Source organism: Rhinoraja longicauda, chromosome 38 (assembly GCF_053455715.1).
Source record: "Rhinoraja longicauda isolate Sanriku21f chromosome 38, sRhiLon1.1, whole genome shotgun sequence".
Lineage (NCBI taxonomy): Eukaryota > Metazoa > Chordata > Chondrichthyes > Rajiformes > Arhynchobatidae > Rhinoraja > Rhinoraja longicauda.
The window spans coordinates 9914703-9941737 of NC_135990.1; the positions used below are offsets into that span (position 1 = coordinate 9914703).

The 27035-nt window shown below is 47.9% G+C and overlaps 1 protein-coding gene across 3 annotated transcripts in view; it reads right to left on the bottom strand.

The window, feature by feature from the left end:
* vps33b (VPS33B late endosome and lysosome associated) overlaps positions 1–27035 on the bottom strand; it is a 48012-nt gene that overhangs the window by 20689 nt on the left and 288 nt on the right. For 2 of the 3 annotated variants that reach the window (XM_078429865.1, XM_078429864.1), the window contains exons 2-14: positions 23418–23498; positions 21851–21912; positions 21232–21281; positions 19770–19837; positions 17372–17417; positions 15900–15994; positions 14057–14161; positions 12227–12323; positions 10935–11012; positions 7573–7646; positions 5525–5611; positions 4723–4813; positions 2531–2605 (exon numbers count right to left, since the gene is read on the bottom strand). In XM_078429865.1, the coding sequence (XP_078285991.1) occupies positions 2531–2605; positions 4723–4813; positions 5525–5611; positions 7573–7646; positions 10935–11012; positions 12227–12323; positions 14057–14161; positions 15900–15994; positions 17372–17417; positions 19770–19837; positions 21232–21281; positions 21851–21912; positions 23418–23498 (1009 nt within the window). The remainder of the gene's footprint in view (positions 1–2530; positions 2606–4722; positions 4814–5524; positions 5612–7572; positions 7647–10934; positions 11013–12226; positions 12324–14056; positions 14162–15899; positions 15995–17371; positions 17418–19769; positions 19838–21231; positions 21282–21850; positions 21913–23417; positions 23499–27035) is intronic. The other variant, XM_078429866.1, reaches the window with a different exon arrangement.

Consider the following 27035-nt stretch of genomic DNA (forward strand, 5'->3'; position numbering starts at 1 on the left):
CCTGCCGCTTATATTTATTGTATATCTCCCTCTTTTTCCGAACCAAGTGTCCAATTTCCCTGGAAAACCACGGCTCTTTCAAATTATTATTCTTTCCTTTCCACCGAACAGGGACATAAAGACTCTGTACTCTCAAAATTTCACCTTTAAATATCCTCCATTTCTTTACTATATCCTTTTCATAAAACAACAATTTCCATTTCACTCCTTTTAAATCCTTTCTCATCTCCTCAAAATTAGCCTTTCTCCAATCCAAAATCTCAACCCTTGGTCCAGATTTGACCTTCTCCATAATGATATTGAAACTAATGGCATTATGATCACTAGACCCAAAGTGCTCCTCAACACATACCTCCGTCACCTGACCCATCTCATTTCCTAACAGGAGGTCCAACACTGCCCCTTCTCTGGTAGGCACCTCTACGTATTGTTTTAACTTCCAAACATTATCATTTTTGTGTAATCATTTGTGGGATCTGGGTGTTTCTGGAAGGCCAGTATTTACTGCCCATCCTTTTGGGACGAGACACTCCTGGCATTGAAAGTTGGCTCGCTTGGGGAAAATATATTTATCATCGTCACTGGAATTTTACAGAAAAGAAATTCTTCCCGATTCAATCCAAATCCCATTTGCATTAAGGCTATCATTAAGTGCGTCAATAGAATAAGCTCCCGTAATGGAACTTGTGCCGACCTTACACCAGAAAGCTGAATGCCGAGTAAAAACTCCACTTCCACAGTCTTGTTTAGCAGACATTGTGGGCTGAAGGGCCTGTCCCTGTGATTCAATTGTACTTTATAGTCACATGTACCTTGGGACAGTGATATTCCTTTTTTGCGTACAGTTCAGTATAAAATCTTACTATATGTAAGCACAATCATACTAAGTGCGTACATAAGTACGCTCTTGTATCGTACAACAGTGTAAGAATAGTAGATTATACTGTGGCAGTACACAAGAGTTGTGGCTCTACTGTTCTATGATTAATAATTGCAGACTTCAAGGTTTTTCAAATCTCAGCTTTGGGGTCAGGTAATCGCTGCTTCTTTGCTCACCCAGCTCTCTTGCTCACCCAGCTCCCCTCACCCAGCTCCCCACCTCACCCAGCTCCCCTCACCTCACCCAGCTCCCCTCACCTCACCCAGCTCCCCTCACCTCACCCAGCTCCCCTCACCTCACCCAGCTCCCCTCACCTCACCCAGCTCCCCTCACCTCACCCAGCTCCCCTCACCTCACCCAGCTCCCCTCACCTCACCCAGCTCCCCTCACCTCACCCAGCTCCCCTCACCTCACCCAGCTCCCCTCACCTCACCCAGCTCCCCTCACCTCACCCAGCTCCCCTCACCTCACCCAGCTCCCCTCCCCTCACCCAGCTCCCCTCCCCTCACCCAGCTCCCCTCACCTCACCCAGCTCCCCTCCCCTCACCCAGCTCCCCTCCCCTCACCCAGCTCCCCTCACCTCACCCAGCTCCCCTCCCCTCACCCAGCTCCCCTGCTCACCCAGCTCCCCTGCTCACCCAGCTCCCCTGCTCACCCAGCTCCCCTGCTCACCCAGCTCCCCTGCTCACCCAGCTCCCCTGCTCACCCAGCTCCCCTGCTCACCCAGCTCCCCTGCTCACCCAGCTCCCCTGCTCACCCAGCTCCCCTGCTCACCCAGCTCCCCTGCTCACCCAGCTCCCCTGCTCACCCAGCTCCCCTGCTCACCCAGCTCCCCTCACCCAGCTCCCCTGCTCACCCAGCTCCCCTGCTCACCCAGCTCCCCTCACCCAGCTCCCCTGCTCACCCAGCTCCCCTCACCCAGCTCCCCTGCTCACCCAGCTCCCCTGCTCACCCAGCTCCCCTGCTCACCCAGCTCCCCTGCTCACCCAGCTCCCCTGCTCACCCAGCTCCCCTGCTCACCCAGCTCCCCTCCTCACCCAGCTCCCCTCCCCTCACCCAGCTCCCCTGCTCACCCAGCTCCCCTGCTCACCCAGCTCCCCTCCCCTCACCCAGCTCCCCTGCTCACCCAGCTCCCCTGCTCCCCTCCTCACCCAGCTCCCCTCCTCACCCAGCTCCCCTCCCCTCACCCAGCTCCCCTGCTCACCCAGCTCCCCTGCTCACCCAGCTCCCCTCCCCTCACCCAGCTCCCCTCCCCTCACCCAGCTCCCCTGCTCACCCAGCTCCCCTGCTCACCCAGCTCCCCTGCTCACCCAGCTCCCCTGCTCACCCAGCTCCCCTCCCCTCACCCAGCTCACCCAGCTCCCCTCCTACCTTGTGTCACCCCGCTGGCCTTGAGACTTTCAATAAACCAATCAATCAATCAATCAATTAATTAATTAAATACATTAATTGATTAATAAATTGATTAATAAATAAATAAATTGATAAATAAATAGTTTAATAAATAAATAGGTAAATGAATAGATAAATAAACAGATAAATAAATAGATAAATAAATAAATACATTCATTCATTCATCCCTTCATGCACATTGAAAAGACTAACTGCAATGAACACAAAACATCTGCTTGGCCTCTCACTGAATCATACCATGCTCAGATTTCAGCAGCTCCTGAAAGTCCTGCTTTGTTTTCTTCTTCATAATTGACTCGCATGCTCCAATATCTATGAAGAAGGGGGATTAAGTGTAGGTCAGTATTTCAGGGCTGGCAGAGTGCACCGCGGAAGAGTTGCTACACCTCCGAAGTCTAAAGGATCCAAGCCTACACTCTAAAGTGTGAGACCAAACGTAGACGGTTGGGCAGATGGCCTGCATTCTGTCCACAACAGCCATCTTGAGCTCCTGGGTTCATGTCATGTCGACTCTCTTTCTTGATTCCCACACCGATCTGTCTGTCCTCCACTGCCCACACTGAGGTCAAACGCAACCTCAAAGCACAGCATCACAGATTCTGTTTGGGTAGCTTTCAGTCCAATGCTATGAACATCCGATTTTCCAAGTTTAGATAACCCACCTCGCTTGTAGTTCTTTCTCTCTCTCACCAGGGTCTCTCTCACTTTGTTCAACTGTTCCATTACTGTCCCCCTCATCCCCTCGACTCATCAGCCTTCCCCGCCTTGTTAATTCTGCCCAATACTCACATACCCATCCAGCTGGGTTTCTTTTCCCTTGGTTCGCTTCCCGATACCCTCCCCCTTCTGGTTCCATCTTCCCCCCCCTTATCTGGGTCCACCTATGACCTGGGTAGACACAAAATGCTGGAGTAACTCGGCGGATCAGGCAGCATCTCTGGAGAGAAGGAATGGGTGACGTTTCGGGTCATGACCCTTCCATTCTTCCATTCCTTCTCTCCAGAGATGCTGCCTGACCCGCCGAGTTACTCCAGCATTTTGTGTCTACCTTCGAATCAAACCAGCATCTGCAGTTCTTTCCTCCACCTATGACCTATTGGCCTCTATGTTTCACCTCTCTCCCTCATTTCCATACACTGGCCATCTTCCATCTACTCTCTGACCCGATGCAGGGTCTCGGCCCGAAACATCGACTATCCCTCCACAGATACCGCTCGACCCGCTGAGGTCTTCCAGCATTTTCCTTTGCGCTCCAGGCTCCAGCATCTGCAGTCTCACGTCCCCCATTACAAAAGTGATATAAGTGACCAACTGAGACTGGAATATTGAGCAAAATGCCAAAGTGCAGGGGGAACTCAGCGGGTCAGGTAACATCTGTGAAGGAAAAATGGGACAGATGACATTTTGGGTTGACACCTTTCTTCAAGACTGAGTCGAGGAGAGATGGCAGGCGGGAGGTGGGAAGGGTTGGGGAAAGAACTGGCAAGGTGGATCTAGGTAAGGAGGGGCGATTGGCAGATGTATCAGGTGGGGAGGTGGAGATAGTCACCACTGGAGTTGACATGTAGAGAAAATGAAGGTAGAGGAGGGAAAGGCAGGTGGGTAACGGAGGGAGAGACAGAGATTGGAAAGAAAGGTGTGCTTGAGAGAACCTGGGTAGATCAGCAGGAGAGAGAGGGAGGGCTGGAACCTTTTAGAGCGATGAGGAGAGATCATTAAAGCCCCTCAGAGGGCAGATGATGTCTCAACTTTTACTCTGTTCACATGGCGCTTGCCCAGTCAGTGGATGGTCAGCTTAACTATGTTATTTTTTTACAAGGAGGACTGAAGCTGCAATCCTGCTACTCAAGCACAGCAATGCCACCAACCCCATATTCGCCATGGCACGGTTATCCTACACATCACTTAGGGCGGCACGGTGGCACAGTGGTAAAGTTGCTGCCTCACAGTGAATGCAGCGCCGGAGACCCGGGTTCAATCCTGACTAAGGGGGCTGTCTGTACAGAGTTTGTACGTTCTCCCCGTGACCTGCGTGGGTTTTCTCCGAGATCTTCGGTTTCCTCCCACACTCCAAAGACGTACAGGTATGTAGGTTAATTGGCTGGGTAAATGTAAAAATTGTCCCTAGTGGGTGTAGGATAGTGATCCTTCCTTTGTCCCGCCCCCCTGACATCAGTCTGAAGACGGGTCTCGACCCGAAACGTCACCCATTCCTTCTCTCCCGAGATGCTGCCTGACCCGCTGAGTTACTCCAGCAATTTGTGAATAAATACCTTCGATTTGTACCAGCATCTGCAGTTATCTTCTTATAGGATAGTGTTAATGGGCGGGGATCGCTGGTCGGTGCGGACCCGGTGGGCCGAAAGGGCTTGTTTCCGCGCTGTATCTCTAAACTAAAAATCACAAGATGCCTAATCTTGGGCACTTACGAAGACTCAATAATCGATGCTCCTGCTTCAAGCTCTTTAGTTCTTGAGACACAAAATCCTTCATCTGTTTAATGTCCATCCCTTGGCGTTTCTGCATGGAACAACAAATCAAGCTCATTCACGGTCTGATCTATGTCCACTTCTCCTTATCCCTCTTCTGAAGGGACATTCAACATACCAATTGTATCTTTATCAACCATTCCAGCAAAAGTCACTGGACGGTACGGTAGCGCAGCGGTAGAGTTGCTGCTTTACAGCGAATGCAGCGCCGGAGACTCAGGTTCGATCCTGACTACGGGTGCTGCACTGTAAGGAGTTTGTACGTTCTCCCCGTGACCTGCGTGGGTTTTCTCCGAGATCTTCGGTTTCCTCCCACACTCCAAAGACGTACAGGTATGTAGGTTAATTGGCTGGGTAAATGTAAAAAAAATTGTCCCTAGTGGGTGTAGGATAGTGTTAATGTACGGGGATCGCTGGGCGGCACGGACTTGGTGGGCCGAAAAGGCCTGTTCCCGGCTGTATATATATGATATGATATGATATGATATGAATCCTAACAAAACTTCCACCCTCCTCTGTTTAAGGTGCTCAGTGTTGCTTCAATAGAAGTCAAGAATCCAATTACCTGTTGGGCCCCACTCAAAATTTGAGAGGATGCTGATAAAAAATCACTGACTTGTCTTCAGAGAAGTGCCAAGACACTTGTTTAATGCATTTGGTTTAATAGAAACACCTTTAATTGCTAACACCAATGGGTCATAAAGATAATATGTCCCTCCCTCTCTCTTCAATCGATACTCACGTCATATTGCATTTGGAGCCTTCTTGCTTTCTGACTCAGGAACCCAAACACATTGGAGAAATGTTCATTCCGAATCTCCTTGAAAACCTGCAAAAATCAGCCATGGGTGTGAATAAACAATTCCGTTTCCGGCTGAGGGTGGAAAATATGTGATTGAGTAAATTCAGCTAAAATTAAGCGTCACGGTGGCGCAGCGGTAGAGTTGCTGCCTTACAGCGAATGCAGCGCCGGAGACTCAGGTTCGATCCTGACTACGGGCGCCGTCTGTACGGAGTTTGTATGTTCTCCCCGTGACCTGCGTGGGTTTTCCCCGAGATCTTCGGTTTCCTCCCACACTCCAAAGACGTGCAGGTTTGTAGGTTAATTGGCTGGGCAAATGTAAAAATTGTCCCTAGTGGGTGTAGGATCATCATATATTTACAGCGAGGAAACAGGCCTTTTCGGCCCACCAAGTCCGCGCCGCCCAGCGATCCCCGCACATTAACACTATCCTACACACACTAGGGACAATTTTTTACATTTACCCAGTCAAATTAACCTACATACCTGTACGTCTTTGGAGTGTGGGAGGAAACCGAGGAGAACGTACAAACTCCTTACAATACAGCACCCGTAGTCAGGATCGAACCTGCATTCGCTGTAAAGCAGCAACTCTACCGCTGCGCTACCGCTAGGATAGTGTTAATGTGCGGGGATCGCTGGGCGGCGCCGACCCGGTGGGCCGAAGGGCCTGTTTCTGCGCTGTATCTCTAAATCTAAAAATTATTTGCTGGTCGCAAAATCCAAACAATCCCAGCCAAAAAGTGACAGGGTTTAGTGAGATTGACAGAGCAAAGGGTGGTGGTGGATACAAGAGGTGACTAGTGACTGTCAAGAGAAGGATGAGGAGATTTAGTCTTTAGACTTTAGCCCGTCAGCCCACCAAGTCCGTGCCAACCAGTGATCCCGTACACAAACACTATCCTACACACTAAGGACAATTTACAATTACCAGAAGCCAATTAATCTGCAAACCTGTATGTCTTTGGACTGTGGGAGGAAACTGGAGCATCCGGAGAAAGAACACGCAGCCACAGGGGGCACGTACATACTCCGTACAGACAGCATCTGTAGTCAGGGTCACCCATCCTTTTTCTCCAGAGATGCTGCTGAGTTACTCTAGCACTTTGTGTCTATCATTTGTATAAACCAGCACCTGCAGTTCTTTATTTCTACATCTATGCTTAAAAGCTAGTCTAGCTTTTCGAGCTGTTTGAGAGTATTCCTTGAATCACTAAAAACTGTTGAACCTGAATTTTCTCAGTCACGGACACCACCAAAGAGCATTCTATTCTAAACCTCAGTGCTGATGGACTTCAGTCAGGACAAAACCAGCGAGCAAGAAACCACAAATAGGACAGAGTTGTAAAGCTGTACTTGGGATTTTTTTTCTGCAGTGAGTGATGAGATGAAACGAGAAGAGTGCCGAGTTCTCAGCTTCAGAGATATTGCTGAACCTCCAGCCTAATTCAGAGGTAAAAGAATCAAGAGGTTCTTTGTCAGATGCTTGGTGTGATATGTAGACTGGATCGACTAGGCTTGTATACACTGGAATTTAGAAGGATGAGAGGAGATCTTATCGAAACGTATAAGATTATTAAGGAGTTGGACACGTTAGAGGCAGGAAACATGTTCCCAATGTTGGGGGAGTCCAGAACAAGGGGCCGCAGTTTAAGAATAAGGGGTAGGCCATTTAGAAGTGAGATGAGGAAAAACTTTTTCAGTCAGAGAGTTGTGAATCTGTGGAATTCTCTGCCTCAGAAGGCAGTGGAGGCCAATTCTCTGAATGCATTCAAGAGAGAGCTAGATAGAGCTCTTAAGGATAGCGGAGTCAGGGGATATGGGGAGAAGGCAGGAACGGGGTACTGATTGAGAATGATCAGCCATGATCACATTGAATGGCGGTGCTGGCTCGAAGGGCCGAATGGCCTCCTCCTGCACCTATTGTCTATTGTCTATAAACTGTCGTGGCTGTGTTAGCTTCATGGCCAATTATATCTTTCTCTCACCTTGTCCTGAGAGTTCAGTAACACTTTCACACTTTTTTCTGACGATGTTACCTCAGAGCCAAAGTCCACGCTCCCTGAAATTCATCAAGAAAAGATTCCAGTTACTTTCTCGAAAAAGCAGACATGTTCTGTACAGCACAGCGCCGTGAAACCAAGAGATTCAGTTGGGTGAAAGGTGCAACTCCTCTTCCTCTGACCCAGTCTAGACGGTATAACAACAGCAATTAGGCCGAAACTAATTCCGTTCAGTCACCTGGCTACCACTCTGCGAAAGCAGAGGCCTGCGCTAGAGTACCGTTCTTTGTTCATCTCATTTGTGAGTGTCAAAATGGCAAGGTACGATACTGGCTCATCGGGTAGCACTCAAAGTCACAAACTTTGGACAGAAGTCACGTTCGAATTGAAAGCGCAGCAAAAATCTGGACACTTACCGGGGAGAGGTCCTTAGTTTCGTTTAGTTTAATTTAGTTTAGAGATACAGGCCCTTTGGTCCACGCCAACCAGCGGTCACCCCGTACACTAGCATTATCTTACTCACTTGGGACAATCTATAGAAGCCGATTAACCTACAAAACAGCACGTCATTGGAATGTGGGAGGAAACCAGAGAAAGCCCGCAGTACAGGGAGAACGTACAAACTCCGTACAGACAGCACCCATAGTCAGGATCGCACCCGGGTGTCTGGCGCTGTAAAGCAGCAACTCTACGGGGTACTGATTGAGAATGATCAGCCATGATCACATTGAATGGCGGTGCTGGCTCGAAGGGCCGAATGGCATCCTCCTGCACCTATTGTCTATTGTCTATAAACTGTGTCGCCCAGCTGCTGTCTCACGCATTATCTTTTAGTCAGGATGTTAAACGCAGACACTGCCTGTCCACTCACCCCCGACACAGATTCTTCGGCTAAAATCACTGAAGGATTTTACCGCTCTACCTAACGCATGGCATCCCTGTGTAGTATCTCAGCTGCACCGAGGCAGAGAGGAAAGCTCTTCAGCGGGTAGTCCATAGAGCTCAGAGGACTATCGGAACACAGCTACCAGCCTTGGAGGGCATCTACAACACACGATGCCTCAGAAAAGCCACCAGCATCCACAAAGACTCCTCACACCCCTGCAACAGTCTGTTCAAACTTCTACCATCGGGCAGACGATACAAGGCCTTCTACGCCCGCACCTCCAGACTCAGGAACAGCTTCATCCCCAGGGCCATAGCTGCTATGAACCGGTCCTGCTGAGCCGGATGGTCACATCGCACAGCGAACCGGCACAGATCTACTTGCACTTTATTCTGTTTTAAAACTGTTCTAATTTGTTTCATTGGGTTGTTTAAATTAATACTGACTAGCTAATTAACTTATTGCATGCATCGTATGGGAGGCGCATTCCAAATCTCGTTGTACCCCTGTACAATGACAATAAAGATATATTGTATTGTATTGTAAGATATTATTTGGTGCTATTTAACTAAGAGTTCCTTGTGCACAAAGGATGTCATTGTCCACATACCCGATCCTGCACCTCCCATTCACCAGAACTTCCTCCAATTAAACGAGAGCAAGTCTGAGGTCATCCTATTCGGCCCCCCTGACTCCATCAAATCGATAACAGGCAGTCTTGGAAGCCTATCCTGCCTAGTCAAACCGCATGTCAAAAACCTCGGCGTGATATTTGACTCTGCATTAAAATTTGACAAGCAAGTCAACGCTGTGGTAAAAGCCAGCTTCTTCCAACTTCGAACCATAGCTAAAATCAAACCTTTCCTCCAATTCGACGACACTGAAAAAATCATTCACGCTTTCATTTCCTCCCGCCTAGACTACTGCAACTCCCTATACACTGGGATCAGCCAATCTTCCCTGCCCCCCTGCAACTGGTCCAAAACGCCGCAGCGAGACTCCTGACGGGTACCCGTAAAAGGGACCACATCACGCCGATTCTGGCTTCTCTCCACTGGCTCCCTGTACGGTACAGAATCAACCTCAAGCTCCTCCTATTCACGTATAAAGCCCTAAATGGACATTCCCCCCCCGCTACATCAAAAATCTTCTAACCCACCTCTCTAACTCCAGGTCCCTCAGGTCGGCCGACTTGGGGCTACTCACTATCCCGCGGTCTAGGCTTAAGCTCAGGGGTGACCGCGCTTTTGCGGTTGCAGCTCCTAGACTGTGGAACAGCATCCCTCTCCCCATCAGAACTGCCCCCTCCATCGACTCCTTTAAGTCCAGGCTCAAAACCTATTTCTACTCCCTAGCGTTTGAGGCTCATTGAGGAGGCGCTGTGAACTGTTTTGTATGTGCTGTTATGTTTGCGTGCTACTGTATGTTTCATTTTTTCCTTAGTACCTAATCAGATGTACAGCACTTTGGTCAACGTGGGTTGTTTTTAAATGTGCTATACAAATAAAATTGACTTGACTTGAATGGGGATCTTCTTGCAAAGTCAAAGCATCAAAGAATCAGGGCGACATAGTGACACAGCATTAGAGTTTGTACATTTCCCTACGACAGTGTGGGTTTTCTCCGGGTGCTCCGGTTTCCTCCCACACTCTAAAGATGTACAGGTTTGTAGGTTATTTGGCTTCTGTAAATTGTAAATGATCACTAGTGTGTAGGATAGTGCTAGTGTACGGGGTGATCGATGGTCGGCGTGAACTCGGTGACACGAAGGGTTGTTTCTTTCCCTGTTGTATCCCTAAAGTCCAAAATCAGGAGTGCTGCCTCGGGGAAACAGTTACACTACCCGATGAGATATCGTCACCCACGGTGAAGCTCAGAGGCAAAGATGAAGTACTCCTTGCCCCATACTTACTCTAAATGGTCATTGTCATTTGCTTCTCCATCCCCTTCTGCCCACACGTACTCCCATACAGATTTATTTCGTTGGCATCCCAAAGACATGCGAGTTTGTAGGTTAATTGGCCAGTGTCTCGAGTGCGTCAGGAGCGGATGAGAAAGTGGGATAACATAGAACTAGTGCGAATGGTGTTAGCGTGGACTCGGTGGGCCGAAGGGCCTGTTTCTATGTTGTATCTCCAAACTAAAGACTTGAGCGAGTTAGATATAGCTCTTAGGGCTAACGGAATTAAGGAATATGGGGAGAAAGCAGGAACGGGGTGCTGATTTAGGATGATCAGCCATGATCATATTGAGTAGACCATTGAATGGCCTACTCCTGCACCTATTTTCTATGTTTCTATAGGCGGTGAGGTTCATGCAATAACCCACCGTGCACACAACACATCTCTGCCCACCACCACTCATTGTCAGCTCTGTATAGAACGGACAGAAGCTTCCCATCTGCAGATCGCTCACTGGTAACAGCGAATCGCAGCACGCAGTGTGGGAGAAATTCACTCACCGCATTTAATTCGGAATACATCGTCCACGAGACCCTCATACACAACTTGCGAGCACATGGGGGTGACGTAATCCACATCTGCAGAGAAAGCACGCGTGTTTGAATGCGATGCCTGACATGGCAATAATATCTTCTGATACTCTTATTTACAGGAAGACATTTTTATTTTTATTTTTTAAGATATCAAAAAATACTTTATTCAAGTAATAAATATTTACAAAACATCTTCTTATTAACAACCCCATCCGACATTTCCGAAGGTTACACGTTCAATACAGGTATTCCTTTCCAAATTTACATTGAAATTTACACAGTATCCCTTATTTGGATGGGCGTCTCTCTCCACCACACCCTGCCCCCCATGTCCAGCAGCGGAAGGACCCTAGACTGTGGTCCTCCCCCACAGGGCCTTGGCGTTGGCTGCACGGAGCTTCAGTGCGACCCTCAGCACGTACTCCTGCAGTCTGCAGCGGGCCAGTCAGTAACATTCCCCCACGGACAGCTCGCTCCGCTGGGAGGTCAACAAAGCTCGGGCAGACCAAAGAGCGTATACACTGGGGAAATTGCATTTTACTCTGAACTCAATTGGTAAAGAATGCTGCCTGGATTAGAGGGTGTTAGCTATCAGGCCTCCTCCAGTGCCATCGTGAGTCCCACCGGAAATTGGAGGAACAGCACCTCATATTTCGCCTGGGCAGCTTGCAGCCCAGCGGTATGAACATTGACTTCTCCAACTTTAGATAGTTCCTCTGTCCCTCTCTTCCCCTCCCCTTCCCAGTTCTCCCACTGTCTTCCTGTCTCCACCTATATCCTTCCTTTGTCCCGCCCCCCTGACATCAGTCTGAAGAAGGGTCTCGACTCAAAACGTCGCCCATTCCTTCTCTCCTGAGATGCTGCCTGACCTGCTGAGTTACTCCAGCATTTTGTGAATAAATACCTTCGATTTGTACCTGCACCTGCAGTTATTTTCTTACATTAGCTATCAGGAGAGGTTGGATTATTTTCTCTGGAGCATCTGGAGCGTGGAGTGGAGACCAGGTGGAAGCACATAAAGTTATCAGGGACATAGGTCGGGTAGACAGTCAGAAACTTTTTCCAAGGGTGACAATGTCAAAGCTTTGAGATCAGAGGGGGAAGGTTTAAAGGAGATGTGTGGGGGAAGTTTCTTTTTGCACATTGAGTGGTGGGTGCCTGGATTGCGCTGCCAGTGGTGGTGGTGGAAGCAGATTCTGTGCAATCTAAACAAAGTCATCATATTTTGTACATTACTGCTTTTCTTTATGCTGCTGCACCTCGGTCAATGAAGAAGACTTGATCAATCTCAGCCTGCCGTGGTTTCATTTCACTCTCTGCATCCTTCACAATTTCTTTCCATAACTGGTAGGTCATCTGCACCAACGAGAATAAATGTGTGAAAATGGGTCCGGGACAAGAATGGTCTAACAAGAAACAGCACATGCAAGAACTGTAAAGGAAGAGCATACAAGATCAGCCAAAATATTAAGACCCGATCAGCCAAAACATTATGACCACCTGCCTAATATGCTGTTGGTCCTCCGTGTGCAGCCCCATACGCAGCAGGGTGCGATGCACTGTGTATTGTGACACATTCCTCCCGTGACCACCATCAAAGTTTTCTGTGACTTGCACCACAGTAGACCTTCTGTCGGTTCGGACCAGACGGGATAGCCTTCGTTGCCCTCGCGCATCGATGAGCCTTGGGCGCCCAACACCCTGTCTGTCGCCGGTTTGTGGTTTGTCCCTCCTCGGACCACTGTCGGTGGGTACTCACCACTGCTGACCGGGAGCACCCCACAAGCCTTGCCGTTTCAGAGATGCTCTGACCCAGTCGTCTGGCCATAACAATTTGGCCCTTGTCAAAGCCGCTCAGGTCTTTACTCCTGCCCATTTCTCCTGCATCCAACGCATTAACTTCAAGAACTGACTGTTCACTTGCTGCCTAATATATCCCACCCCTTGACAGGTGCCATTGTAACAAGATTATCAATGTTCTACACTTTACCTGGTCAGTGGTCATAATGTTTTGGCTGATCGGTGTATAAGAATGCTCAGGTGAAAGTGCGAGAAGGGAGAGAGAGAGAGATATATATATATATATATATATAGAGAGAGAGAGAGAGAGAGAGAGAGAGTGAGAGAAAGAGCGAGAGTGAGTGAGAGTGAGAGAGGGAGAGAGAGGGAGAGAGAGGGAGAGAGAGAGAGAGAGAGAGAGAAAGAGCGAGAGTGAGTGAGAGTGAGAGAGGGAGAGAGAGGGAGCGAGAGAGAGAGAGAGAGAGAGAGAGAGAGAGAGAGAGAGAGAGAGAGAGAGAGAGAGAGAGAGAGCGCGAGAGAGAGAGCGCGAGAGAGAGAGAGCGCGAGAGAGAGAGAGCGCGAGAGAGCGAGACAGAGAGAGAGAGAAACAGAGACAGAAACAGAGTCAAAGGAAAGAGAGTGTAAGGAGGGGTGGAGAAGAGGAAAACAGTCCTTATAATTTTGGTAATAATTTTTGCACAATTAAAATAACCAATGTGTGCTGAGAATCCAATGTCATCTTCAAACGCACCAAGTAGAGTACAATATTGACAGCATGCAGAGAAGCTCCCTCTAAACTGTCCCAAAATGTTAAGAAAGGTTAGATACTGCATAAAGCTTTCTTTATCTTGTTCTGTTGAAAAGTGCCAGACCAGAGAAACTATGGGCTAGATAGATGCGAGTAAAGCTACCTCTAGACTCTGCTAAATTTCATACCATTTCAACATAGGTGAACGATTTGCATCTAAATCAATTTATAATCAGTGTATGTGGTTCACTCTAAAGAGTCGACCGCAAAGTTTAAATTGACACCCCAGTCCAAGCTTAATTCTGATGTTCTAGTGGGGGCAGGGGGTTGGGAAGTAACATTTTGCCGCTGGGGCTTGAAAGTTAACAGTCTGATGTCTGAAACAAGCAACAATGAACGAGTTCCAATTAATTTCACAAGCACAAATTACAGGGTTCACTCGGTGAACAGACTTATGTAATTCAATCTCGTCATCTTATTGTATCCTTTGTACAATGGCTCTGGAGCTGATCCAGTGTGCACACTCTGGTTAATAATTCATTTTAATTTCACGTTCCTTTACCTTTGCGCATCGACCGATTCCGTACGTCTTGGAGAAGGGCCCGAACAGGGAGTGCAACACATGCAGAGCCTTTGCCACTGTGCACATCCACCGATGGTCACCGTCCTGAGGACAAACACAGTGCAATGTACGCTGAGTGAAATTGCCTGCGGTCGATCATCTTAACATAGACAATCTCATATTTTCCAAAACACCGCAGCGAGACTCCCGACGGGTACCCGTAAAAGGGACCACATCACCCCGATTCTGGCCTCTCTCCACTGGCTCCCAGTACGGTACAGAATCAACTTCAAGCTCCTCCTATTCACGTACAAAGCCTTAAGCGAGCTTGCCCACCACCCCCCCCATATCAAAAATCTTCAAACCCACCACTCTATCTCCAGGTCCCTCAGGTTGGCCGACTTGGGGCTACTCACTATCCCGCGGTCTAGGCTTAAGCTCAGGGGTGACCGCGCTTTTGCGGTTGCAGCTCCTAGACTGTGGAACAGCATCCCTCTCCCCATCAGAACTGCCCCCTCCATCGACTCCTTTAAGTCCTGGCTCAAAACCTATTTCTACTCCCTAGCGTTTGAGGCCCTCTGAGGGGGCGCTGTGAAGTGTTTATGTATGTGCTGTTATGTTTGTGTGCCATTGTATGTTCGTTCTTAGTACCTGAACTGATGTCCAGCACTTTGGTCAACGCGGGTTGTTTTTAAATGTGCTATACAAATAAAATTGACTTTGACTTGACTTGACACCAATTCTCCAATCACCTGTCTACTTACTGCGGCCAATGTATCTACCAACTGGCATGTCCTGATGACGGGGGAGGAAACCAGATCACCCAAGAGAGATTGTGGCAGTCACGGGGAGGGCATGCAAACACCATGCAAACTCCGCCCGAAGTCAGCATCGAACCTGGGTCGCTGAAGCAGTGAGGTATCAGCACTATCTGCTCTAACCACTGTGTCTCAACTCTGTATAAGAAAATAACTGCAGATGCTTGTACAAATCGAAGGTATTTATTCACAAAATGCTGGAGTAACTCAGCAGGTCAGGCAGGTCCTGAGATGCTGCCTGACCTGCCGAGTGTCTCAACTCTGTGTTCGCATCTTAATAACACAGAGGCCAACAGTTATGTATCAATCACCCTGGATAAACACAAGGAAGAAAAATCAGTAGAGGCTACAGCAGAAGGTACGGTGAGATGGATAGAAGGAATAAAACAATTAATTGCTGGTTTCAGCACTGTTCAATCTCTGATTTACAGCCTTCATGCTATGCTAGTGATATAATAACCCATAACAGCAGGGAAGGTCAAAACAAAATTGCATTAAGCTCTTTGATTCTCCTGTAAGATGCTGCTGGAAGCCTACCTTTACATGCAGTCCCTGACAGGCTGCCTCACGTGAAACACCTCAGGCCTGCTGAGGGTGGATGTGGAGAGGATGTTTCCACTTGTGGGAGAGTCGAGGACCAGAGGTCATACCCACAGAATAAAAGGACGTTCCTTTAGGAAGGAGATGAGGAGCAATTTCTTAAGTCAGAGGGTGGTGAATCTGTGGAATTCATTGCTGCAGAAGGCTGTGGCGGTCAGTTCAATGGATATTTTTTTAAGGCAGAGATAGATATTTTATTAGTACGGGTGTCAGGGGTTATGGGGAGAAGGTGGGAGAATGGGGTTAAGAGGGAAAGATGGATCAGCCATGTTGATTGGCAGATTCGACTTGATGGGCCGAATGGCCTAATTCTGCTCTTATCACATGAACTTCTGACACATCCCTGTGGTAATAATTCTACAGGGTGGTTTGGAAATCGGTTGCAATGACCTGAAAGGACACGAGCAAAAAAATGCACAGCTCACCAAAAAATAGTCACGGTAAAACTCTGGCAACTCCATGCTGATGAGGTCATCATCCAGGGGCAGTAGGTAAAAATCCCAGTCATCGATCGTTACATCTGCAGAACGAGGCATAGATGGGTTTAAAGGATGGTGAACAAATATCAACTGTAAAGTGTTTCCCACTTTCCCAGCACTGAGCCAGATTTCTTCACGGATTCCGCCCTTGAATGCTTGGCTCTCCGTAGCTTGACACTTTTCTCCCTGTGACTACATGGACTTCTCCCAAGGTTCAGTTTAGTTTAGAGACACAGCGCAGAAAAAGGCCCTTCGGCCCACCTAGTCCGTGCCGGCCAGCGATCCCCGCACACTAACACTACCCCACACACACTAGGGACAATTTTACATTTATACCAAGCCAATTAACCCACAGATCTGTACGTCTTTGGAGTGTGGGAGGAAACCAAAGATCTCGGAGAAAAACCCACGCAGGTCACGGGGAGAACGTACAAACTCAGTACAGATAGCGCCCGTAGTCAGGATCGAACCCGGGTCTCTGGCACTGTAAGGCAGTAGCTCTTTACCGCTGTGCCACCTACCGTGCCGCCCCAGTGCAAGGTGTTCTAGTTTCCAACACATCCCACAACAGTGCTGGTTGGTGGGTTAATCAGCTATTGTGAATTGCCTCTGGAATGTTGGCAAGTGGGAGGACAGCAAATCAATGTCCAATGTCGTCGGTAGTAAAGCAGGACGTCTGGGAAGGGCAGCGGCAGCAAATGTTATTCAGACAATTTCCAAGTAGTTCATTTAGTCCTTTAAACTGGGGCCTGCCTTTGCAAATACGTCGCATTGCACATGCACTTCCCACAGTGGTAATACAAATGTGGAATTAGGGATTGAAAGTAAGAACGTTGACAATTCATATTAATAATGTACATGCAGGGTTCGTTTACAGTCAGCATTGGATCAGTTGAATCCGTTCACTTGGGTCAGCTGAACCTAAGTGAAACATAAGAACAGCCAGACTTGACATTTGGTTTAAAATGGCATCTGAAAGGTAGCACCTCTGACAGTGCAGCACCTCTTCGAAGAAGGGTCTCGACCCGAAACGTCATCCATTCCTTCTATCCAGAGATGCTGCCTGTTCCGCTGAGTTACTACAGCATTTTGAGTCCATCTTCGGTTTAAACCCGCATCTGGAGTTCCCTCCTACACACCTCTTCGATACAGCCTTCAGTGCTTATAGTTACTAGGGAACAGGCACCGAAAATCTTTCCCAGTAGTCACAGAGCCACAGCAGGGAAACAGGCCCTTCGGCCCACAATGTCCAGGCCAACTAACTTGACGTTCTGGGATGGTCCCACTTGCCTGCATTTGCCGCATAGCTCTCTCCACCCTTCCCACCCAGATATCTGTCCAGATGCTTAGATGGCATCCTCTGACAACTTGGCCAAGATAACATGCACTGTAATTTTAAGAGAACAAGTAGTGCTTACCTCCAAAGATGCCCTCCTCCTCCAGCACTGTCTCACACATGTAGAACTGAAAAACATGGACATGGATTACAATATATTTGGATGATAATTTCACACACTGGATACTATTACTGGATCCAATTACAGGGTGGGACCGTGGTAGAGTTGCTGCCTTACAGCACCAGAGAATCGGGTTTGATCCTGACTACGGGTGCTGTCTGTACGGAGTTTATACGTTCTACCTGTACTCCAAAGATGTACAGGTTTGTGGGTTAATTGGCTTTGGTAAAGTTGTAAATTGTCCCTAATGTGTAGAATAGCACTAGTGTAAGGGGTAATTGCTAGTTGGGCTTGTTTCCAAGCTGTATCTCTAAAGTCTACTGACAAACATTTAAAGAAAAAATAATTCTCTATATGCAGGTGGTGCTAGGCATCTCCGAGTTACCCCAAGGATAACGCTGCAATCCTGTGGCTTTGAACACCATAGTCTCGAGAGTTGGTGTTCCCAGTGTTAAACCAAAGCAATGATTCTGCCTGCTTTGACCTGTTGTCCTTGCTCTTGACTGATGAAGATTACCGGTCTGCGGTCAGCTAATGGAGACACCTTATTGTGGCAAAGTTACCATTTAGATTTAAACTGCCAAAGTAGGGGGAACATGATTATAGGACCTAGTATAAATCTAGGACCCGAGGGCACAGCCTCAGAATAAGAAAGGCATATCTTTAGAATGGAAATGGGACTAGAGAAGGGTCCTGATCCGAAACGTCGGCGATCCATGTACTCCAGAAATGTTGACTGACCCGCTGAGTTATTCGAGCACTTTGTGTCTTACACTGATCATCACACTATTGTAATAGGAACCTGCTGTGTGCAAATTGTCTGCATCATAACTGTGGGAGTTTCAGAAGTGCTTCAGATGCGGCTTTGGAAAGGATGCAGAAGAGGTTTACCACAACAGTGCCTGGGTTAGAGGGTGTTAGCTACAAGGAGAGGTTGGATCGCTTTCGCTGGAATGCCGGAGGTTGAGGGAAGACCTGATAGAAATATGTAAAATTATGAGATTCGCAGATAGTGTAGGCATCCAGAACCTTTGTCCCAGAGTGGAAATGTCAAAGACTAGAGGGCATAGCTTTTGGGTGAGAAGGGCAAAGTTTAAACGAGATGGGCGGGGCATGTTATTTTTACACACAGAGTGGAAAATTCTGGAATGCGCTCCAAGAGCTGTGGTGGAAACTGATAGTAATGGGGCTTTTAAAAGGCTTTTACAGAGGCACATTAATGTGCAGGAAATGGAGGGATATGGACCATGTACAGGAAAGGAGATTAGTTTAACTTGACATCATGGTTGGCACAGACAATGAGGACCAAAGGGCCTGTTTCTGTGCTGCACATTTCTGTGTTCTACATTCAGCAGTTGGAAAATTGCTTTGGGAGATCCTGAGGATGTGAATAGACAATAGACAATGGGTGCAGGAGGAGGCCATTCGACCCTTCGAGCCAGCACCACCATTCAATGTGATCATGGCTAATCATTCACAATCAGTACCCCATTCCTGCCCTCTCCCCATACCCCCTGACTCCGCTATCCTTAAGAGCTCTATCTAGCTCTCTCTTGAATGCATTCAGAGAATTGGCCTCCACTGCCTTCTGAGGGACCGAATTCCACAGATTTACAACTCTCTGACTGAAAAAGTGTTTCCTCATCTCCGTTCTAAATGGCCTACCCCTTATTCTTAAACTGTGGCCCCTGGTTCTGGACCCCCAACATTGGGAACATGTTTCCTGCCTCTAACATGTCCAACCCCTTAATAATCTTATATGTTTCGATAAGATCCCCTCTCATCCTTCTAAATTCCAGTGTATACAAGCCTAGTCGCTCCAGTCTTTCAACATACGACAGTCGCGCCATTCCGGGAATTAACCTAGTAAACCTACGCTGCACGCCCTCAATAGCAAGAATATCCTTCCTCAAATTTGGAGACCAAAACTGCACACAGTACGCCAGGTGCGGTCTCACTAGGGCCCTGTACAACTGCAGAAGGACCTCTTTGCTCCTATGCCACAGAAATGTTTCACACTTCTGCTCTGGCAAAGTCAGCACCTGCTGGGAGTTTAGCCCCAACTCCAGTCTTTACATGGGGTCCTCCCCAGCTCATGAATGCCCAACTGATGTAAGCCCGAATATATGAACAAACGTTTGGGAGACCGGCGGGATGGGTTTACCATCTGCTACGGGTTTGCAGGCATCTTCTGCCGTGGGAGAACTCGATTCATGGCTGCACTTCCAACTTGTCAACTGTTCAAGTTACGAACAGGTCACAGGAATAGAACCCTGCCTTACCCTGGGGACTGCCTGTACTCATTTCCCTCTTGAGCCACCCGCTTCAGACTGGCACAGTTGAGGTCCTGCCAGCTCACCTTCTGAGGAGTGAATATAATCTTGTATTTGCGAAGCCTGCCATCAGCTTTATCTGCGTTGACAATCTCTGAAAGGAAAGGTACACGTTTCTTTACTCTGTTAGCCCAGCAGTGTCGTGTTCCTATCAAGCTGAGAAAATATATGAATGCTTTCAGGGGAGAAGGATCATTATGCAACACAATTTTTCTGGCTTATTAAACTAGTGTTTGTCGGACTGGACTCTAAATCAAGCTTCATCCACAGTCTACAGTCTCAGGTGGATGCAGTTCCTCACGGTCTCCAGCTCCAGGATAACTTAATCAAAAATAATTTAAATCAGACTTTCTGGTTGGTACGTTTTGCCAATTGCGGAGGTTTGTTGTGTGTAACTTGGCTGCTGTTTTTGCTATATTACAACAATAGCAGGAGCAATTCATGGTGAAGCAATTTGAGACGTAACTGATGAAAGATACTCTGGAAATGTAATTCCTGTTCTTTTCAACGTGACAGTGACTACATTTCAAAAGCCTTGATTGCAAGGCCCTTGAGAAGGTTCTGTGCTGGTGGAAGGGGCACAGTCCTTTTGTTCCTTCAGGCAAGGCGACAAAACAACTCTGTTAACTTCCAAAGATAGACACAAAATGCTGGAGTAACTCAGCGGGACTGGCAACATCTCTGGAGAGAAGGAATGGGTGACATTTCGGGTCGAGACCCTTCTTCAGATCTTCGGTTTAAACCAGCATCTGCAGTTCCTTCTTATACATTTTATCTGTTAAATTCCATGTGCACCTTCTCATTTGGCTTAGTGTTGGCTTTCCTTCTGTTCTCTCTGCAAATGATGACCTATTGTGTTCCAGCAATCTACACAAGGCAGCCAGTGATTTCAAAGAGTATTCACGCAGTTCAGGCTGAAGAGAGGTCCCGACCCAAACTGTCATCTGTCCACTCCCTCCACAATGAAAAGAATTCCACAGTGAAACTCAAATTCCACTGTATCTTAATTGGTACATGTGACAATAAATTGATCTTGAAATCTTGAATTTCACTGTACGTCTGTATATGTAATAATAAAGAACCATTGACCTTTGAGATGCTGCCACCGAATTCCTCCAGCACTTTGTGTTTTTAATACAAAGAGTAAAATGAGTAAACACCATGACAACTGGTCCTGAAGCAGGGTTGCCACCCGAAACCCGACCAATTTCCTTCCCTCCTTCCACCCCGCTATAGATGCTGCTCGACCCGCTGAGTTCCTCCAGCAGATTGTTGGTTGGTGCATTGATCACTGACATGCAGCTCCCTCTGGTGGCTAGTTGTGGAGTTGAAGCTCATCTTGGTGAGCTCCCAAACTCAAGTGGCTCCAGTCTTTCAACATATGACAGTCCCGCCATTCCGGGAATTAACCTAGTAAACCTATGCTGCACGCCCTCAGTAGCAAATGATTTTTAATTTGATTATCGCTTTGCAGCCACCCAATCTTACCTGCTATATGCTTCACGCTGGAAATCCGTGGACGAACAAGAAAACACAATCTGCAAAAGGTGGATACAACACATCAAGTAAACACTGAGGATTCGAGTCTTTAAAAGAACATCTGGTGCTCTTAGTGTTACATTTCGGGCGGTCACGGTGGCGCAGCCGTAGAGTTGCTGCCTTACAGCGAATGCAGCGCCGGAGACCCGGGTTCCATCCCGACTACGGGTTCTGTCTGTACGGAGTTTGTACGTTCTCCCCGTGACCTGTGTGGGTTTTCTCCGAGACCTTCGGTTTCCTCCCACACTCCAAAAACATACAGGTTTGTAGTTTAATTGGCTTGGTAAATGTAAAACTTGTCCCTAGTGGGTGTAGGATAATGTTAATATGCGGGGATCACTGGTCGGCGCGGACCTGATGGGCTGAACTGCCTGTTTCCACGCTGTATCTCTAAACTAAACTAAACTGGTGGTGTGAAACCTTATTGTAGTTTCATGTCAGACCTTCAGAAATAACGAAAGAAATGTCGCATCAGTGAGTGTCAGACAAAGTGACAGACACATCAACCCTCCCCCTCCAACCACACTCTCTCCAACCACATGGAAGCGCCCACTACCCCAATACTCACTGGTCACTGACTCCCAGAACTGGCTTATTGTCAAGTTTGTACAGCTTCTCCACATCGTGTTGCTGCAAAACAAAGGAAAGTAATCAACCATCGTCATCAGGAACCTACAAGATTTGAACGAAACTCAAGAGGCAACATGTCATCTGGACGGACGCCTGTTTCATTCATCAGCTGTTGCACCCTTATTCATTGGCATAGCTCCACTTGTTTCATTCACACACTCATTGCCTCTGCCCTGTCACACATCTTCCCTTCCATCTGTTTAATAATGATAATAATATGCCTTTATTGTCATTGTACGAACAGTGCAACAAAATTAGAAGTGCTACATCTGAAACAGTGCGACTGTGCAAATCTTTCAAAGACAATCGCACAAACATAGGAACCAACACAACAAGTACCAATATCAATAAAAAACAATAAAAACTAATAAATAATAAATGAGTTTTACACCTAAGATGCTGAAAATATTTTTAAAAAGTGCGACGAGTGTGAGAGTCACATCAAGTCAAGTATTTCCATTCCCAGTTCTTATGGCCCAGGGAACGAAACTGTCCCTAAGTTGGTTAGGTTCCTGTAGCGCCTCCCAGAGGGCAGGAGAGCAAACAGTTCATATCTGGGTGTGTGCTGTCCTTAATTATATTTCTGGCCCAGTTTAGACAACGCGAGTTGGAGATGTCCTTCAGAGAAGGTAGTGGACAGCCGATAATTTTCTCTGCTGTCTTAATAACCTTCTGGAGGGCCTTCTGGTCTGCAACTGAGCAGACAGCATACCACACTATGGTGCAGTATGCCAGTACGCTCTCAATGGTGTAACCCACCCCTCCGACACTTTTCCCTGCAACTTAAAACATCTTTGTTAATTCCCTTAGCCAAGATATCCCCAGAACTGTTAGGTAGTTCCAGGACTTTATATTTATTTCAGATTTTCAGCACCTGGAGTATTTTGCTTTTGGAAAATATAGGGAAAACACAGCAAATTCACCAGATCTGAACAGGAGGAAAGATTCAACAGTTGGTGCAGATGTTTTGCACTGCCTGAAATATTAAACAAACCCTTTAATTAAATGTGTGTATTCAGCTCGCAGCCTGTCAGTCAGACACTACTCAAAGTGTTTCTTGCATGCATTAAAACAACGGGGAAATAACCACTGAAGGAGAGGCAAATGTTACACAGTGCTCTCCAAATACTGCAGAAAGTTTAATTGCTGGGTGATCTATTTATCAAATTGTTCTAAGCTGCCATAACTCTGCCGATTTTCCCAGATTTGTTATGCATACCTGACCAAGTGGGGAGGTGACCATCTTGGACTAAACAGCCTGAGAGGCAGAGCATTATTCTTTAGCTGTGACACTGATGAAACTGCCAAAGGCACGGTGAGAGTGGAGTGGAGGTACAAGTCATGGTTGTCAGTGGATTTGATGTGAGGGCTGTGGGAGGGGGCTCATAGGGGAAGTGGATGGTGCAATCGAATACAATGGATCACAGAGATAACAGGGCTACCATCACAAAGGGTATTCTTGTACAGAGACAACAGATGAGGGTCAGCAATTAGTAGCATCCTACCTTCAGGATAGAGACATTTGCAATCCGGTCCAGAGGGCTCATCAGATCAGCTTCAATGAACAAATCCTTCTTTCCCGGTAACTGAATGTGAGCAGATCCCATGAGAAAAGAAAGTGAGGAATTCTTAACTCCGAGTGATTCCAAAATATAGTCAGAGAAACAAGATGTCTGCCTGTGTGAGTGATTTTAGTCTGCCCAGATCAGTAGCAGACATTCTCATCCCTTCAGTGAACCAGTCCCGTCTCCCTTCCCCCTTTCCCCCCATCACCCTGTCCATCCCCTTCTGTCACCTCATCTTCCCTCCCTGTCACCCCACCATTCTTCCCTGCTCCTCACCTCCATCTCCCCTCCTGTCCTCATCAGTCTAGCTACATCTGAACCGTCACTCTCTCTCTCCCTCCATCCCTTTCCGTCACCTCATCTTCCCTCCCTGTCACCCCACCATTCTTCCCTGCTCCTCACCTCCATCTCCCCTCCTGTCCTCATCAGTCTGGTCAGATCTGTACCATCACTCTCCCTCTCTCTCCATCCCCTGCCTTGCCTTTCTTCCCATCTGCCTTCACCATCAACCCATCACCCCTTGCACCATCGCCACCTACCCTGTCCCTCGCCTCCCTCCATCTTCATCAGCCTGCCCAGATCAGCACCTGTCATCTTGTCGTTCTCCGCATACCACCCCAGTTTCACCTCCCACCTACCTCCCCCGTTACATCACAGGTAATGACCTCCCCACCATTAAAGGGTGCTACGAAGCACTGCCTCAAAAAAGCAGCGCAAATCATCAAAGTGGCCTGTTTCCGTGCTGTATCTCTAAACTAAACTAAACCCATACCACCCTAAGGGTGTCGTAATCCTTGGTTACTAGCATCCAGAAGAAGGTCCAGGAACCTAACCATGACCTCCAGGTTCAAGAACAGCTTCTTCCCATCAACCATCAGAACATGACACAGCACTAACCACAACCATACCTCAGAACAAACTACTGTGGACTTTATTTTGTTTGTACGATATACTTTGGTTTGCACTATTATGGTATGGTGGCCTGGTATTACCAATAATTTACTGTATTATTGATAATCATATATTTCTTTGTATATTGCGTTAATGTGCCTGTAAAGCTGCAACAAGAATTACATAGATCCATTCCTGGTGCATTTTGACAATTAAAATTCATACAGCACAGTAACAGACCTTTCAGTTCAACACGTCAATGCAGATCAAGATACCTCATCTAGGCTTGTCCCATTTGCCTGTGTTTGGTCCATATTAATATAATTAATATAATTATTATATTAATCTTTTATATATTAATATTCCATATTCCGACGTGCAAGGCCCCTGGTTCTGGTCTTCCCCAACCCAACATTGGGAACATTTTTCCTGCATCCAGCTTGTCTAGTCCTTTTATAATTTTATACATTTCCATAAGATCCCCTCTCATCCTTCTAAACTCCAGTGAATATCATATCATATCTATACAGCCGGAAACAGGCCTTTTCGGCCCACCAAGTCCGTGCCGCCCAGCGATCCCCGTACACTAACACTATCGTACACCCACTAGGGACAATTTTTACATTTACCCAGCCAATTAACCTACATACCTGTACGTCTTTGGAATGTGGGAGGAAACCGAAGATCTCGGAGAAAACCCACGCAGGTCACGGGGAGAAAGCCCAGTCTTTCCAATCTTTCCTTATGACACCATTACAGCACTCCCAACCAACCTGCTCCCCTCAGGCATTGCACAGCATTAGAATTATTTTTTGGGGTTGTGTAATTTGAATGCTTATTTAATGCTTTTATTGTTGGACTGTGGGTGACTGAATTTCGTCCAATATTGGATGACAAATAAAGCTATCTTGAATCTTGAATCTTGAATTAGAGCCTGGAACATAGAACATAGAACTAGCACCTAGAGCTCTATCTATCTCTCTCTTAAATCCATCCAGTGATTTGGCCTCCACTGCTATAAGAGTGTGGGAGGACAATAGACAATAGGCGCAGGAGGAGGCCATTCGGCCCTTCGAGCCAGCACCGCCATTCAATGTGATCATGGCTGATCATTCTCAATCAGTACCCCGTTCCTGCCTTCTCCCCTTACCCCCTGACTCCGCTGACCTGAAACGTCACCCATTCCTCCTCTCCAAAGATGCTGCCTGTCCAGCTTTTTTGTGTCTATTCACAAAATGCTGGAGTAACTCAGCAGGTCAGGCAGCATCTCGTGAGAGAAGGAATGGGTGACGTTTCGGGTCGAGACCCTTCTTCAGACTGGTCTCGACCCGAAACGTCACCCATTCCTTCTCTCCCGAGATGCTGCCTGACCTGCTGAGTTACTCCAGCATTTTGTGAATAAATCGATTTGTACCAGCATCTGCAGTTTTTTTCTTAAATTTTTTGTGTCTATCTTTGGTTTAAACCAGCATCTGCAGTTCCTTCGTACACATTATTGTACTAGCCTCAACTACCTTCCCTGACAGCTTGTTCACCGCCCTCTGTGAGAAATGTTTGCCCCTCAAGTTCCTCTTAAATCTTTCCTCTCAGCCAATCTTCCCTGTCCCGCCTGCAACTGGTCCAAAACGCCGCAGCGAGACTCCTGACGGGTACCCGTAAAAGGGACCACATCACCCCGATTCTGGCCTCTCTCCACTGGCTCCCTGTACGGTACAGAATCAACTTCAAGCTCCTCCTATTCACGTATAAAGCCCTAAATGGACACTCCCCCCCCCTACATCAAAAATCTTCTAACCCCCCTCTCTAACTCCAGGTCCCTCAGATCGGCCGACTTGGGGCTATTCACTATCCCGCGGTCTAGGCTTAAGCTCAGGGGTGACCGCGCTTTTGCGGTTGCAGCTCCTAGACTGTGGAACAGCATCCCTCTCCCCATCAGAACTGCCCCCTCCATCGACTCCTTTAAGTCCCGGCTCAAAACCTATTTCTACTCCCTAGCGTTTGAGGCTCATTGTGGAGGCGCTGTGAACTGTTTGCGGTGCCACTGTATGTTTTCATTTTTTTTCTATTGGAACCTAATCAGATGTACAGCACTTTGGTCAACGTGGGTTGTTTTTAAATGTGCTATACAAATAAAATTGACTTGACTTAAATCTTTGCCCTCTGATTCTCGATTCCCTCTATCCTGGGGGGTGTGGGGAGACTGCATTCACCCTATCTGTTCCCCACATGAATTTATACACCTCTACAAGACCACCCCTCCCTCAGGCTCAGGCTCAGCCTCTCCGACTGCCCAACCCCGTCCTCATCCCATCGGTCTGGATGATCAGTCGCTCCCTCCCCCCCCCCACCCTCCCCTCCCCCACCCCCACCCTCCCCCACCCCCACCCTCCCCCACCCCCACCCTCCCCTCCCCCACCCTCCCCTCCCCCACCCCCACCCTCCCCTCCCCCACCCTCCCCTCCCCCACCCTCCCCCCCACCCTCCCCCCCCCCCCACCCTCCCCCTCCCCCCCACCCTCCCTCCCCCCCACCCCCACCCTCCCCCACCCTCCCCCACCCCCACCCTCCCCCACCCCCACCCTCCCCTCCCCCACCCTCCCCCCCCACCCCCACCCTCCCCTCCCCTCCCCCACTCTCCCCCACCCTCCCCTCCCCCACCCTCCCCTCC